The 17,678-nt window shown below is 44.5% G+C and overlaps 1 protein-coding gene across 1 annotated transcript in view; it reads right to left on the bottom strand.

Annotated features, from left to right (window-relative positions):
* The window catches only part of SYT16 (synaptotagmin 16), a 149,525-nt gene extending 132,738 nt beyond the window's left edge, over positions 1 to 16,787 (bottom strand). Inside the window, exon 1 of the mRNA XM_082242623.1 lies at positions 16,490 to 16,787. Coding sequence (XP_082098749.1) covers positions 16,490 to 16,502 — 13 coding nt within the window. The 5' untranslated portion in view covers positions 16,503 to 16,787. The remainder of the gene's footprint in view (positions 1 to 16,489) is intronic.
* Positions 16,788 to 17,678: the final 891 nt, after the last annotated feature.

The following is a 17,678-nucleotide window of genomic DNA, read 5'->3' as shown; positions in this document are numbered from 1 at the left end:
TTGTTTACAGCGCAAAAAAATAAATAAAAAGCCACAGAGGTGATCAAATATTACCAAAAAAAAGCTCTATTTGTGGGGAAAAAAAGATATCAATTGTATTTGGGTACAGCACCGCACAACCACGCAATTGTCAGTTAAAGCAAAGCAGTGCCGTATTGCAAAAATTGGCCTGGTCAGGAAGGGTAAAACCTTCCGGAGCTGAAAGGGTTAACACCTGAAACCAGTTTTACTACCTTGGCATGATTTAGCAACAGCTCAGGGCTCGTTCATATGTGTGTCAGCCCTTGCCGCCCTTCTGAAAAGAAATCTGTGGTGGATCATTTTTCAGAAGGCGCTTGACTGGCAGTGAGGGTGCAATATGTTGATATTAGGGTTGCCACCTCATCCCTTTAGCCCTCGTTCACACTGAGGGTGGGTTTGAAATTGATTTCAAACCCGCATGTCAGTATAAGTTCGGGGGCGATTTGACAGACGTCTATGCGGGTTCCTGCACAGATGTCTATTGAAATCGCCCCCGAAGTCGCCAAAAGCAGTGCAGAAACTACTTTTGGGGATCAGTGTGGCGCCGCACCAATTCGGACAGTGCCTTTGCAGGCAATAGGCTCTGATTTGACATGCCGAATCACATGTCTAATCGACCTCATGTGAATGGGCGCTTAAACCTGAACCCGAACACATATTAACTACACAGGTGCTGTGGCTGATTAAGGTGGTAGTTAACCTCTTCAGCTCCGGAAGATTTATCCCCCTTCATGACCAGGGCATTTTTTGCAATACGGCACTGCTTTACTTTAACTGACAATTGCGCAATGCAGGACACAATTAAAATTGATGTCATTTTCCCCCCACAAATAGAACTTTCTTTCGGTGGTATTTGATCACCACTGCATTTATTTATTTTTTTGCGCTATAAACAAAAAAATTTTATGACAATTTTGAAAAAAAAAACAATATTTTTTACTTTCTGCTATAAAACACATCCAATAAAAAAAATCTAAAAATTAAAATGTATTCTTCAATTTAGGCCAATATTTATTCTGCTACATATTTTTGGTAAAAAAAATCCAAATAATCGTAAACTAATTGGTTTGTGCAAAAGTTATTGCGTCTACAAACTATGGAATATTTTCATGGAATTTTTATTTATTTTTTTTTTACTAGTAAACGTGGCGATCAGTGACTTATAGCGGGACTGCGACATTGCGGCGGACAAATGGAACATTAAGTGACACTTTTTTGGGGACCAGTGATACTAATACAGTGATCAGTGCTAAGTAATATGTGAAGAGGATACATGCTAGGCAAGTGATTTTTTTTTTGGAGTGAGAAATATTTCTGATAGGAGTGGGAATTCGGGAGGGATCTGAGCTGGGAGGCAGGGTTGGGGGTGGGGCAAAGATTTGTGTTGGGAGGGGTAATATTTGCATTCTTGTTTGGGGGAATTTTGGCTTTCAGACAGAATTTATGCTTAGGGGGTGAATGTGCTGATTAGTGCAGTTTTTTTTTTTTTTTTTTTTTTGAGAACAAGAATTCATTTACACACAGAGAGCTTTATTTATCTCAGTACAGTTTAATATTTTAGATTTAGCAGGAATTTTGCAAGTTATGTTATGTTTGTGTCCGCTAATAATGGTTTTCATGTATTTTTATATTTTTAGTGATAATATCAATTCGATTTTTTTTTTTTTTTTTGAGGGGGGGGGGGCATTTTCAAACATTAATCCTCATTTGCCATGCCCATCCCATTATTATTTTTCAAGTCTCCTTGTAAGGTTTCCACATGCTTTGTAGAAGTTATTGCCCTGCTTAATTTAGTATTGTCCGCAAATACGGAGTTGAGCTGTTTATCCCATCCTCTAGGTAGTTTATTAACTTCTTCCCATCCGCGCTACAGCCTATATACGGCTGCAGCGCGGACTCACATTTTCGGGAGGCCGTCTTTATACGGCCTCCCAGTAACACGCTCCCCGCGCGCTCCCGCGAGCGCGCATCGGGGAAAATCTGTGTCGGCCGTGTCCCTTGGACACAGCCGATCACAGATCGTGGTGAATGGCCAATCACAGCGGCCATTCACCACGTGATCGGACCGTCCAATGAGAGATGACCTCATATGTAAACATATGAGATCATCTCTCATCGCCAGCGCTCCTTCCTCACACGGAGCCTGCAGTGTGAGGAAGGAGGAGAGCCGTCAGCCGCCGGGGACACACAGGAATGTAATCAGGGCACAGATCACCAGTGCCCTAATTACTAGAGGTAAAAAAAACATACACAAAGTGCCCACAGTGCCCACCATCAGTGCCCCCCATCAATGCCCACAATCAGTGCCCATAGTGCTGCCAGTCAGTGCCCATCAGTGCCTGCTCATCTAGGCACTGATGAGCACTGACTGGCAGCACCATGGGCACTGATGGTGCTGCCCATCAGTGCTCATCAGTGCCGCCCATCAGTGCCACCCGTCAGTGTCCATCAGTGCCATCCACCAGTGCCCATCAGTGCCGCCTATCAGTGCCCATCAGTGCCGCCCGTCAGTGCCGCCTCTCAGTGCCCAGCAGTGCCACCTCTCAGTGCCCAGCAGTGCCACCTCTCAGTGCCCAGCAGTGCCGCCTATCAGTGCTCATCAGTGCCGCCTATCAGTGCTCATCATTGCCGCCTATCAGTGCCGCCTATCAGTGCTCATCAGTGCGGCATATTAGTACCTCCTCATCAGTGCCCATAAGTGCCACCTCATCAGTGCCCATAAGTGCCACCTCATTAGTGCCCATCAGTGCAGCCTATCAGTGCCCATCAGTGCCGCCTCATCAGCGCACATCAGTGAAGGAGAAAAATTTATTTTCAAAATTTACTCGCAGAAAATAAGAAAAACTTTTTTTTTTTTTCAAAATTTTCTCTCTTTTTTCTTTTTTTTTGTAAAAAATAAAAAACCCAGAGATGATTAAATACCACCAAAAGAAAGCTCTATTTGTGTGAAAAAAATGATAAAAATTTCATATGGGTACAGTGTAGCATGACCGCGCAATTGTCATTCAAAGTGCGAGAGCGCTGGAGGCTGAAAATTGGCCTGGATGGGAAGGGGGTTTAAGTGCACAGTAGGCAAGTGGTTAATAAATGAAACAGGATTTATCCCAGGACAGATCCTTGAGGGACTCCACTTTCCACACCCGCCCAATCCGAGTACTCCCCATTTATCACCACCCTCTGGACTCGCCCCTGAAGCCAGTTTTTAATCCAGGTACTCACCCCATGGTCCATACCTATGTACCTTAGTTTGTACAGTAAGCGTTTGTGGGGAACTGTATAAAATGCTTTTACAAAATCAATATACACCACATCTGCAGGCCTTCCTTTATCTAGATGGCAGCTCACTCCTTCATAGAAAGTTAATAGATTGGTCTGGCAAGAGCGATTTTTCATTAATCCATGCTGATTACTACTAATGATACCAATTTCATTACTAAAGTCTTGTATATAGTCCCTTGTCATCCCCTCCAATAGCTTACAGACTATTGATGTTAGGCTAACCGGCCTGAAGCTCCCAGGGATATATCTCAGCCTTTTTTTAAATATTGGTACCACGTTGGCTTTTCACCAATCAGCTGGTACCATTCCCATCAGTAGACTATCCATAAAAATTAGGAACAATGGTCTGGCTATCACCTGGCTGAGATCTTTAAGGATCCTTGGGTGTAGGCCATGGGCGGCACAGTGGTGTAGTGGTTAGCACTTTCACCTAGCAGCAAAAGGATCACTGGTTCACCTGCCTGGAATTTGCATGTTCTCCCTGTGACTGCATGGGCCTACTGGCTCCTGCCTGAAGTGGACCTAGTATGTGTATGTATGAATGAGAGTTAAGGACCTTAGATTGTAAGCTCCTTGAAGATAAGCACTGATGTAAATGCACAATGTATATGTAAAGTGCTGCGTAAATTGACGACGCTATATAAGTATCTGAAATAAATCTGGTCCCAGTGACTTATTTATGTTAAGTTTTTCAAGTCTAGTTCTGAGTCTGTCTTCTGTTAACCATGAGGGTGCTTCCTGTGACGTGTTATTAACATAAACATTACAGTCTAGGTTACTGAATCTTCCCATTTCTTTTGTGAAGACTGAGGAGAAGAATTTATTTAGAACCTTTGCCTTCTCTCTGTCCTTTATAGCCAAATTTAATTCATAGTCCTTTATGGGGCCAATATGTTCTGGCCTCACTTTCTTACTATTTATATACTTAAAGAATTTCTTGGGGTTTTTTAACTCTCTTCCGCTATGTGCCTTTCATGTTCTATCTTAGGGGCCTTGATTGGGCTCTTACATTTCTTATTGCATTATTTGTAATGTTGGAATGCTGCCAATTACCCCTCAGCCTTGTATTTTTTGAAAGGCTTTTCTTTTGTTTTTATATGCATTTTTACATTAGAGTTTAGCCACCCAGGATTTTAGCTCTTTTAAACTTATTCCCCATTGGAATGCACTGGCCAATACCTTTATTTAGTATGTTCTTAAAGCACTCCCATTTTTCTTTGTTCCTAGGATCCTATCCCATTTAATATCGTCTAGCAAAGAGTGCAGTTTAGAAGTTGGCTCTTTTAAAATTCAATGTCCTTGTATTACCCTTGTATTACAGGCATATGAACTTTAATGGCATTCCAGTCTTAGTCCGTAGGGTTCCATATTGAGTTGCCCCCCCCCCTTTGCAGCTATAACAGCTTCAACTCTTCTGGGAAGACTGTCCACAAGGTTAAGGAGTGTGTCTATGGGAATGTTTGATCATTCTACAGGAAGCACATTTGTGAGGTCAGGCACTGATGTTGGACAAGAAGGCCTGTGCTATAATTCATCCCAAAAGTGTTCTATTGGATTGAAGTCAGGACTCCTTCCTATTCCCCTTTCTATTCCAACATTCCAACACCAGTGCACAAAGCAAGGTCCATAAAGACATGGATGAGTGAGTTTGAGGTGGAGGAAGTTGACTGGCCTGCACAGGGTCCTGACCTGAACCCAATAGAACACCTTTGGGATGAATTAGAGCTGAGACTGCGAGCCAGGAATTCTCATCCACATCAGAGCCTGACATCATAAATGCGCTTCTGGAAGAGGGGACCTTACAATCTAAGGTCCCTAACTCACATTCATACATACACATTCTAGTACCAATTTAGACACGAGCAAGTTTACCCACCAGCTTGTCTTTGGAGTGTGGGAGGAAACTGGACTACCCAGAGGAAACCTACACAGGCACGGGGAGAACATACAAACTCCATGCAGGTATTGTACCAATGGCCAAATCTATGTGTTGCCAGTGAAGAGGCCTGGTAATACTACAGCATACAAAGACATTGTGTACTTTTAACCTTGTACATAGAAAAAGAGAGAAAGGAGGCGCAAACACCTAGTGCATTACCCGTGGTCACTGTTTGCAAAATTTTAATAAAATGCCAAATGCATACTCACAGACATAAAGATGATAAAATCGTGTTACAAGCATCCACCATATGTGAACAGGAAGGGGGCTTGAACCCCGAAACACGTTAGCGGTCCTGATTGAAGGACTTGTTCCTGTTCACATATGGTGGATGCTTGTAACACGATTTTATCATCTTTATGTCTGTGAGTATGCATTTGGCATTTTATTAAAATTTTGCAAACAGTGACCACGGGTAATGCACTAGGTGTTTCCGCCTCCTTTCTCTCTTTTTCTATGTACCCATGTTGGAGTTCCCTGCCTGAGGAGAGCAGCACGCCAGTCTTCCCCTTCGGAGTGAGCGCTAGGCTGAATTTTGTACTTTGGACTTTTAACCTTGTGGCCACAGGTTGGAGAAGACCTTTTCTGTTCCAGAATGACTGTGCCCCTGTGGTGACCTCTGATTTGATGCTCAAGTCAGCAAATGTGTATTGATTAGGCATGGGTCCAGGGACTCCTGTGCTCAGGAAAACATCTGCTTAGAACTAAAAGGACCTGCGTTCCGGGCACTCTACACTGAACACACAGGGGTTCATTTACTAAAACTGGAGAGTGCAAAATTTGGTGCAGCTGTGCATGGCAGCAAATCAGCTTCTAACTTCAAAATCAGCTTGTTCAATTAGGCTTTGACAACAAAATTTGGAAGCTGATTGGATTCTATGCAGAGCTGCACCAGATTTTGCACTCTCCAGTTTTAGTAAATCAACTCCACAGGGTCCTAAAGGCGAATACCACTCAGCACCGCGTTTAGCCTTGTCCATACGCAGCCTGCCATAGACTTTGACAAGCTGCGTTGCTGGATGCCTCGCCTGTCCCTTTCCAGATCGTGAAGCACTTATAAACTCTATGGATCATGTAGAAATTATGAGCTATATGAATCATTAATAAAGATATTGCTGAGGGTTCAGTGATGTGCCGGAGTTGTTTTCCTGAGTATATTTTGAGATTGTGGTAAAAGGCCAGAGAGAGTGAAGCAAATCCATGAAGACACCTGAAGAACATACAAGTCAATGCTGGGTCCCTATGTAAAGCCAAACTCCTAAACCCAGCACTGCTAGACCAGACTCAGGGCCGGCCTTTGGGGTGTGCGAGCTGTGCGGCCGCACAGGGCGCCATGGGCAACAAGGGCGCCGTGCGGCTATCACAGCTCGCAGAGGATCAGGCGATTCAGGCCGCACAGCGGAAGGTGAGCGGCGACCGCGGCCTGGACAGGGTTAACACAGGCCGCGGCCGTTGCTTACCTCCCGCTGTGCGGCCGTGCCTTGGTCACCTATTGTTGCAGTGAGGCGAGCTGTGTATCTCTCACACAGCTCAGCCTCCGATCCTTCCATGCTGACTTCCCGCCCACACATCCCCGGGAGTGTGGGCGGGCGGGAGGAGGAGAAGGGGCGGGGCAAGGAGAAGCTGACGATCTCTCCTCTGGCGTCAGTGCAGGGAGGGAGGAGAGATCGTCAGCTCCTCCTCGCCCCGCCCCTTCTCCTCCTCCTCCCGCCCGCCCACACTCCTGGGGATGTGTGGGCGGGAAGTTTAAAGAAAAAAAAAGCTGCAGACAACGTAAGGTAAGTGAGGTCTCTCTCCTTCAAAAAATGTAAGGGGGGGTGCTCTGTGTGGGGGGGGGGCTCTCTGAGAGGGGGGCTTTGTGTGGGGGGTCTGTGATGTAAGGGGGGCTCTCTGATGTGGGGGGCTCCGTGGGGAGGGGGGGGTCTAAAGTAAGGGGGGCTTTGTGTGGGGGGTCTCTGATGTGAGGGGGGCTCTGTGTGGGGGGGTCTCTCATGTAAGGGGGCTCTGTGTGTGTGGGGTCTCTGATGTGAGGGGGGCTTTGTGTTAGGGGTCTCTGTGAGGGGGGCTTTGTGTGTGTGTAGGGGGGTCGCTGATCTTAGGGGGGCTTTGTGTGGGGGGTCTCTGATGTGAGGGGGTCTCTAATGTGGGGGGCTTTGTTTCTGGGGTCTCTGATGTGAGGGGGGCTCTGTTTGGGGGGTCTCTGATGTGACGGGGGGCTCTGTGTGGGGGGGGCTTTGTGTGGGGGGTCTCTGATGTAAAGGGGGCTCTGTGTGGGGGGTCTCTGATGTAAAGGGGGCTCTGTGTGGGGGGGGTCTCTGATGTAAAGGGGGCTCTGTGTGGGGGGTCTCTGATGTAAGGGGGGCTCTGTGTGGGGGGTCTATGATGTAATAAGGGCTAAGTTATTAGTGGTCATAAAAAAGAAAAGTCAAATAAAGTGCAAAAAAGGTGCAAGAAAATGCGCGCGGGGGGGCGCCACAGGATTAGCTCGCACAGGGCGCCTGATCACCTAAGGCCGGCCCTGACCAGACTGATAACATCTAAGCCAACCCCTGAAATACCTTTTCTCTAGAATTTTCACAAAAGTCGGCATTCGGCAAACATTTGACAAGGTTTAAATTCCCCAGTGCAGTGATTTCCCCTCACTTCCTATCCCAGAGACACAAGAACTGAAAGGAAGCCTTCTCTAACCGAGGGGAAATTCCAATGTTAATGGTTGTCAGTGGGAAAGGGATTCCTATTGGGAAATTGCCCTTTGCCTCCTGTACCAGTAACAACAGTTTTTTTTATATTTACCTCCCCTAACTGTATACTGTATATCTCAAAAATAAATTTACAGGCAGCAACTCCTAATATCCCTCTTTGGGTTTACTATTTTATATCAGTTGCAGTCCATTTAATTGTTTAGCAAAAACAGGTTATCCACAACTTACATACCGTGTTTCCCTGAGAATAGGATCGGGTCTTATATTATTTTTGGCTACAAAAAACACTAGGGCTTGTCTTCAGGGGATGTCTTATCTATGTCCCCTGTCTTCTCTCCCCCCTGTCAGCTCAGAAGTCATCAATTTGACATCTTTAATCCCAAAATGAAACCTTAGTTAAAGTCATTGTAAAAATATGTAATCCGTTTTTTTACAAAGATTATATAATGTACAGTGAGTCTCCTCTTGTAACTTTATTGTCAAAAATACCTTATTTACAGCACCACTGGGCGCTCACGTGACCCGCCGTAGCTCTTCTTCTCCGCTCTGAGCACTGCCGAGGGAGGAGCCGAGATCCCTGCTGACGTCAGCCCCCCTCCGAGCACTGCAGAGGGAGGAGCCGAGATCCCTGCTAACGTCAGCCCCCCTCCGAGCACTGCAGAGGGAGGAGCCGAGATCCCTGCAGATGTCAGCCCCCTCCGAGGACTGCAGAGGGAGGAGCCGCTGACATCAGCCGGGAGAAGAGAAGAAGATCTCCCGCGGGTCACGTGAGCGCCCAGCAGTGCTGTAAATAAGATATTTTCAACAATAAAGTTATAAATGGAGACACTTGGACATTATATATTACATAGATACATAGTCAGGTTGAAAAAAGACACAAGTCCATCTGGCTCAACCAATAAAATATAATCTTTTTACAAAACGGATTATATATTTTTACAAGGACTTTACTAGGGATTATTTCACAGCCCTCCCCGAAAATCACGCTAGGTCTTATGTTCAGGGTAGGGCTTATTTTCGGGGAAACATGGTAGATGCCTATAATAAAACATATTACAACATATAATATACAATGTATAAATTTTTTAAAGGAACATAAATTCCTTTTGGAAATAATCATTACAAAAGTCATACAGCATCAGTATCTTCTATAGCAGGGGTGTCAAACTCAATTTAATTGCGGACCGCATCAGCATTGTGGTTGCCCTCAAAGGGCCGGACGTGTCTGTAAGACTCTATAAATGCATCTACCCTTTATCATATTAAAAAATTGCTTCTGTATTTATTTATTACTGGTTTTAATAATAAATAAAGACTTAAGCTGTGAAGGACAGGTGCAGACTGGCAGAGAGCCCACTCACACTCCTTGGGGGGGGGGGGGGGGAGCAGAGATGAGCACATCCACTGCTGCACAGAGAAGTGCAGGATCTGTAGTAGGAGCTCTGTCCTCTCTGCTGCAGACTGCTGAGGCAAGGTGGGTTGGAGATGAGGGGCATGGCAGCTGCAGGAGAGGTGTTTGACACACGTGTTCTACAGTAAAGAAAAAAAACGCCAAAAAATAGAATAAAAAAAAATAGTGGATATATTTACTGATAGTGTTTCAAAAAGAAGAAAATAACATTTTTAAAAAGGATACTTCTTTATCAAGATTTAAAATAAAACTCATGTGCAGCTTGCATGCTGAAAATAGTTTTGTTTTGAAAAGCCCCATGAGACTCAAAGCCCATAGACAGCAGCCCTGTATGCCTATTACGTAGCCTACCAAACAGGCTTATATATCTAGCACCCAGCAGGCTAGCCCTTCCTCTGCCAGAGGCGTCTTTATGTTTTTTACACACATGAGTAAATAATAATTTTAGGCCTAAAGATTAGGTAAAACCCCCAAAACACTTTATATTTTCTGAAAACAGTCACCCTGAGGAATAAAATAGAGGTAGTTCCATTTAAAGTCATACAATATTAGCACACCATAAGCACAAACACGCTACCATTTGTTTTAGGGCACACACACACACACGCAATGTATTACCCAATTTAAATAGATAACCAACCATAAAATTGCTTACGCTCATACTAGCTCATTATGTGTTTCTCTTACAGGTTGCCAAAAAAAAAAGTTGTACGGGTTTACAACCTCTTTTAGGCTCAGTTCACACTACTGTGATGCAATTTTGATGCGATTTCCAGTGCAATAATGTGGTGCGACTTTAATGCAACATTTCATATTCTATGGCAGCCTTTTTCAACCAGTGTGCCCAGGCATCTTGGGGTGCCTTGAGGTCTCTTCAGGGGTGCCTTGGCAAAATGGCTAAAAATTTCCCAAAAATTTTTTCAAAAAAAGATTTTCATTGTGCACTATTACAACCTTCTGGCTGCCGGTGTCCTAACGACCATTGGCATAATCAGTTGATAAGGAGGATGTCAGTCGCCTGCATAGCATCCTTGTTTGACCCTCCTCTGCCCCTCACATTAGCTGAATGATAGAGAAAAACTGAGGGAGAAGAGAAACATTGGCATACTATTCAGTACCAGTTTACAAAAGTGTATTTGCTTTGGAACAATAAATCACCTCGAACGTTGGGTGCCCTACTTGGACTTGAGGATGCTGCTGAATTATGTTAGACTATTAGAATAGTTTTTACCTTTCAGAATGGGACGCCTTGAGACTGTCCACAATTTTTAAAGGGTGCCTTGACTGAAAAAAGGTTGAGAAACACTGTTTTACGGGGCCAAGTCACACTTTAAATCGCATCAAAATTGTGCAGCGACTTTTTCCAAAATCACATTGTTCTGAGTCGCATTGATTAGAACAGCCACCATTGAAAACAATGAGACCCGAGTCGCATCAGAAGTGTTTACGTGTTAGGACAGATGTTTTAACCCTTTCTTTCTTTGTTTTAAACTAAAAATAAAATTGGCTTCAGATATACTTTGAATAATCCCCAAAGCGTTTCTCCTAGTTCTGCATGTACCCAGCGGGCCAGAGAAATAGGAAATATCAATATTCCAGTGAGGTGGAAGTGGTGGAGTCCCAGCGAGCCCAGAGATCCAATTAGTGATTTTCTCTTTGAGGAAGCATTGAAGACAGCGTGGAACATATAAGAGCCGTTATTCCTACTTTCATGCTGATGGGATTAATGTGCTTTTGCACGTTTACCTGGTGTGTGATCTCCATTTACAGTATCAATTTAAAGTGCTTCTAAAGGTTTTTTTACCGTAATGCATTCTCTCCATTAACCACTTCAATACAGGGCAATTTTACCCCCCTTCCTGCCCAGGCCAATTTTCAGCTTTCAGTGCTGTCACACTTTGAACGACAATTGTGCGGTCATGCAACACTGTACCCAAATTACATTTTGTTGACACAAATAGAGCTTTCTTTTGGTGACATTTATTTACTGCTGGGTTTTTTTTTTTTTTTGCTAAACAAACAAAAAAATACCAAAATTTCAGAAAAAAAAACAAAACAGTTTTCATAGTAAAATTTTGCAAACTGGTAATTTTTCTCCTTCATTGATGGGCGCTGATGAGGCTGCACTGATGGGCACTGATAGGCTGCACTGATGGCCACTGATAAGGTGTCACTGGTGGGCACTGATAGATGACATTGATTGGTGGCACTGATAGGTGGCACTGAAGGGCACTAATATGTGGCACTGATAGATGACATTGATTGGTGGCACTGAAGGGCACTAATATGTGGCACTGATAGATGACATTGATTGGTGGCACTGATAGGTGGCACTGAGGGGGACTGATAGGTGGCACTGATGGGCTCTAATATGTGGCACTGATGTGCACTGATAGGTGGCACTGATGGGCTCTAATATGTGGCACTGATGTGCACTGATAGGTGGCACTGATGGGCACTGATAGGCACTGGTAGGTGACACTGATATCCAGCACTGATGATGAGGCACTGATTGGCAGTACTGATCCGCACTGATAGGTGGCACTGGTGGGCATTGATAGGTGGCACTCTTGGGCACTGATTTGCACTGGTAGGTAGCACTAATGAGCACTGGTAGGTGGCACTGGTGGGCACAGATGAGGCAGCAGTGGCTCTCTTTCTGTTCAGAAACCGATGTCCCTCTGATAGAAGCCAGTAATTGGCCTTTTTTTTTTTCTCGCGTGAGGAAAAAAAATTGTCGAATACCGGCTCTGTTTACATCACGTGATCAGCTGTCATTGGCTGATAGCTGATCATGTCACGTGGTAAGGGTCCAGGATCGTGGACACGCTGATCACAGAGCAAGCCGCGTGAGCCCCATAGGACATGGACGTTCTCCCGGCAATTTAGGCCCGTGCTGTAGCTGTCTTTTGGCTATAGCGATGGCAGGAAGAGATTATGTCTATTATCTGTTATTAGGATCCCCAGCTCCCCCCTATACTTACCTGAGCCTGATATTGATCCGGCACTGTGCTGGAGGGCTGCGGCTCTCTCTGCTCTCTCTCCTCACTAGACATGGAGGCAGCTGCTGAGAAGGGAGTAGAGGGGGTAGGACCGAGCCACGCTGTCTAGGTCTATGGATGCAGGCAGCGCGGCTCAGGATCGTGCACGCATGAATGCCCTCATTGGTAGCAGCTTCCTAAGGGGGCACTCACTAAAGAGGAGGAGAAGGGAGTGCCGGCAGGGGGCCCCAGAAAAGGAGGATTGGGGCTGCTCTGTGCAATGGTTTTGGTAGGTATGACGTATTATTATTTTTTTTTTTATGGAAGCGCTTGGTACCCTAACATTTCATACTCCTGATATGTGTCTGCTATACCATGTACTTTTTTGAGAAAGTATCCTGTTCTCTTTGTATTGCTTCCTTTATGTGAAATCCCTGAGTGTTCCTGCCAGTCTCTCTGCTTCCCTATTAAAAACTGACCACACTAAGCAGAAGAACACACTGTGGTCAGTTCTCTAGCTGTGCTGGGAACTCAGTGTACTCTCCTCCAATGATTAGACTTTTCCTTACACACACCTCCCCTGCTACACAGCCTTTCACTGGGAAGATCAGTGTATGGCTGCTTCTCCTCCCCCAGCTCTTCCATAGCTGAGAACAGAGGGAATGTGATCACTTAAAAAAAGAGAGAAAAAGTAGTTATGATTTTCTTTTTTTATATATCTATACAAAAATGTTTTGCCTTTCATTTCTATTTTGACCTGAATGTGTTGTTTTACAAGGGGATCATTTACAATCACTTTAAGCTTTAGAATTTAAAATGGGGTTCTATTGGTACTTTTTGTTTTTTACCCCAATGCATTACCTGCATTAAAGTAAGAACCTTTCGCAAGCTGCTGTCCCCCCCAATATTTCCTGTCTTGATCCAGTGCTGTCTCACATGACAGAATGAAAGCAGTGGGAGCCGTGGGCTTCTGCTGCTGTCAATCAAAATAAGAAACATCTAAAAGTTCAGAATTATGTACATAAAAAAGGTATACTGTTTAAATGGGAATACACAAACATATAGTGGAGTTTTCACACATTTGACTGCAAAAGTTCTTTAAAGATTAGAAAGAGCGCTGCATTCAGATCCATAAAATTGCACAAAGATAAATCTGTGTCTGAGGTCAGTATTTTACGTGTACATGCATGTAAACATGTATGCACATATATGCGTAATTCAAATCTTTTGCACAAAAAAAAAGAATTTTACGTGTATAAATGCATGCGATCACTGCGGTCTTCTAGGTCCTGCGACAAGATGCCCCCCTCTGCATAGAGAACACAGGGAGTCACTTGCTTTGCATGGCCGCCATTAACAAAACACCTTGTATTTTTTTTTTTTTTATGACTGCAAGGCATTCACTGATTGGATGAGTTGGGGTGGGTCAGTGACGTCACAATCTTAACCTTATCCAATCAAAAGATTTCTTGTATTCATTGAAAAAAAAACAAGGTTGTGTGAAGGGTGGCAGTGCCAAGCAAGCGACCCCCTTTGTTCACTATGCGGAAGGGCTGCTTCTCGGTACAGGACCTGGAAGACCACAGTGATCATTGTAGTAGTAGTAGTGACTACTACAGTGATTCTCTACTTCCCCAGCGGTCCCACCGGTATGGAATATACAATTATACATAGTTATATTGGTACAATATGGACCAACGTAATTATTTTATTAAAACCATACCTGGAGTTCAGCTTTAGTCCCAGGTCACGTTGTCACATTGCATGTGATTTTTACAGGAATCGCAGGACATATCTGTGCAAATCACATGTGATTCTGTGTGATCATTTTTTGTGGCTCAAATTGCACCGCATCCGCATGAAAAAGGTGCAGGCACCTTTTTTGTGCCGCACTGGAATCAGATTGCATGGGTGTACATACATACCCATGCGATCCGATTCAGGAAAATGCACTTTGTTCTGCGACCTGCTTTTGGGGTGTCATCAATTTTCAATTGACACTCACAGCAGATCACATGAACACAGTGCAGGTGCTATGCGGGAAATGCAGCGATTTCTGTGCATTTCCCGTATCGCATCAGTGTGAGCCGCTGCTTAAAGTGGTTGTAACCCTAAAAAAAAAAAAAAAATGAACCTGTTCCTTCAAAGCAGGATATACAGTATAGTGCTTGTGCAGTGTCATTTGTCCCTCTCTATACTGTAAAATACCTGGTTGATCCTGCTTGTTCCTGTGTCCCCCTTAGTGTGCTGACCACAGCAATCATGGCTGCTGACTCATAATACCGTGGTCAGTTTAGAAGATACTCCGTCATCCTGCAGTCTCTCCCTCTCCCCTTCCCTCCCCGCCTGCACAGGAGTCTGTATGTCAGCCATCTCTTCCCCTCTCCTCCTGCCACTATGGCTGTAAAGTCACGCATCCAAAATCCTGGAAGCCCCTCTGTTACAGAAAGATATACTGTGCAGTATCTGTTTTTTTTTTAATTAGCCTGCAAAATACTTTATTTCAGAGCGCCGCTGTGTGCTCATGTGACCGCTCTCTCCCTCTCCTCCCGGGTGACGTCAATGGAGAATCTCAGCCCCTCCCACTGTAGTCCTCAGATCGGGTAAGCTGATTGCTTGGAGGTCACGTGAGTGCACAGTGGCGCTATGAAATAAGGCATTTTGCAGCATAATTTTTTTTAATAACAGATACTGCACAGTATATCTTTCTGTAACAGAGGGGATTCCAGGATCTCAGATTTGTGACTTTACAACCACTTTAATGTCATTTCAAAATGTTTGTCTTCAATCTTTGTAAATCTGCAGCTTTCATTAAAGCAGATGCTAACCCAATCACAAAAATGTCATATAAGCTTCAACGTGTCATTTCAAAATTTCTTTGGAATCCTTTTAAATCTGCAGCTTTCATACCTGGAGATCCAACCAGGAAGTCCTTTTTTTCAGGCACTTCCTGTGCTGTCACCCTGTCACATGGACCCCTGGGGGAGGCTACAAGCGATTGTGCCGACGCATTTTGTGCAGACATTGTTCATCATTGTCATTCTCTGGTAGTCAGTCCTTAAGCAAAGATGTGCAGCTGACATACAGTGCATGCAGGTGGATAGGATGTGGCTGAAAGAGGTTGGAGGAAATCAGCAGCATTGAAATGCAAAAAAAAATTAAAAAGAGGCAAAAAATCATTTATACACACAACGCTTTAGAAAACTAAATGCCATCCAGATAGGATTTTTTTCTTGCCGGAGGGCCCTGAATAGAGCACCTGAAAAAGGTAAGCTGCAATTTTTTTTTTTTTATTTGTTCCCCTGTCCTTTCGCCGCTATGGCTGTAAATTCACGCATCCAAAATCCTGGAAGCTCCTCTGGTGCTAAATGCCATCCAGCTAGGATTTTTTCTTGCTGGAGGGTCCTGAATAGAGTACCTGAAAAAGGTAAGCTGCAATTTTTTTTTTTGCTATGTGAATGAGGACATGGAACAAATATAAAGTAGGTGCAAAAGTGGAATTACACTTTAAGCGCTGTGTGCATTGGCCCCTAGAGAACAATAGAACTGCAAAAAAAATATGAACTGATGAAAACAAGATTTTAATTCTGGCCGTGTGCATGAGCCCTTAAGGTGAGATTTTAATGATCGGGATTGGATCCCCTATAACCCGCTTCTACCTGAACCTGAAATATTGCTGTTAGGTGACGTGACCCTTGAAGAGCTCAGTGATGTAACAGGCAGAGATACACAGTATATACTCCAGGATCACATTCCTCTGCATTACAAGGTACACTGCAGCTTACATCCATCACAAAGCATAAGCACAACATATACAATGGATGATCCAATTCTAGTAATAATACATATACATGTGAAATACCATATACATAGAGATCTATTAATATGATACCTCCATTACATAATCACAAGTAGGACATAAGCATAGACATCACATAAATCTGCATGCATCCTATATGACATGATTGGATGACACCCTATAGAGCAGAGGATGTATAACTGCAGCAGCCAGCACAGCACAGAGTATACAGCATACACAATGTCTAACCTACATCCTATTATAGCTCAGCCAGAAGGGGCTGGGATCTGCTGAGAGGTAAACAAAATGACTGCACCATCCCTTCCCTTGGCTCTCATCCATCCCTGTGCTACTTACTGTCTGTGGCCATGGTGCTAGCAGAGGCAGTGGCGGTGGCAGTGGTTCTCCTACCCCTACAGCTTGCAGGGAGGAGGATGGAGGATGCTGCCAGGCTTCATATTCCTCTGGCAGGCTGCTGATGATGAGGGTGCAGCTGCTGGATGGTTCTCATCACTGACAGCTGCAGCAGTCCTGGAGCTCACACAGCACTCAGTGCTCTTTCACAGCTGAGCAATACAAATCCCAGGGCAGGGAGATCACTGAAGGATCAATAAAGCGGCTGGTAATATTATATACAGCCAGCTCAGCACTTCTTACTCAGCCCATTACACAATAGGCTCAACTTTGACACTTTAGATAGCCACAGATATGATGATGGGGAGGATTTCAGCTTGTCCCTTATAAAATAGAACCGGAGGCAATTATTTTATTTTTTTGGATAGAGTAATGCCCTGTACACACGCATCGATTATTGGCCGGGAATTTTCGGCCAACGTCCGATCGGCCGATTTTCAGCTTGTTAGTATGATGCTTCCGACAACCGACTCCGACTTTTCGGCCGAAAAAAATCTGGTGTGCAGACTATAACATTTTTGTTGGCCGTCAACACAACGGCCGATTTTCCGTCAGTCAGTACAGATTTCGGCAGACAAAAATCAGATGAGCAAGACTGGGCATGCTCAGAGATGAAAAAACACACGGAAAGTAAACCAACACATGACATCACTTCAGAAGTAGAATTTTGTCATGCGGGAAAATTCGTGTGCAGTCTAGGCACATTCCAACCAACAAAACACCACTCTGGACAAAAGTCGGACGATCGGTCGGCCGATAATCGTTGCGTGTGTACGAGGCATAAGGGGGAGGGGGGTTATAACCCCTGCCAGGTATTTTCACCATCTGTGTCAGGTTTGAGAGATTTCACTTCCTGTCCCATAGCTGCAACAGGAAAAGAGGTCCGTCCTAAAGCGGGGGGGCTGGGGCTAGTTATAACCCCTGCCAGGTATTTTCACCATCTATGTCCTGTTTGGAAGATTTCACCTCCTGTCTCATACCTGCAACAGAAAAAGTGGTACCTCCAAAAGGGGGGGGGGGGGCGTTATAACCCCTGCCAGGTATTTTCACAATCTGTGTCAGGTTTGAGAGATTTCACTTTCCGTCCCATATCTGTAACAGGTAAAGAGGTCCCTCCAAAAGTGGGGGGAAT

The sequence above is a fragment of the Pelophylax lessonae genome (genome assembly GCF_965119305.1).
Source record: "Pelophylax lessonae genome assembly, chromosome: 13".
NCBI classification, from domain to species: Eukaryota; Metazoa; Chordata; class Amphibia; order Anura; family Ranidae; genus Pelophylax; species Pelophylax lessonae.
Note: the sequence above shows the minus strand (reverse complement) of the source record. Positions and strands in the feature narration are given on the sequence as shown.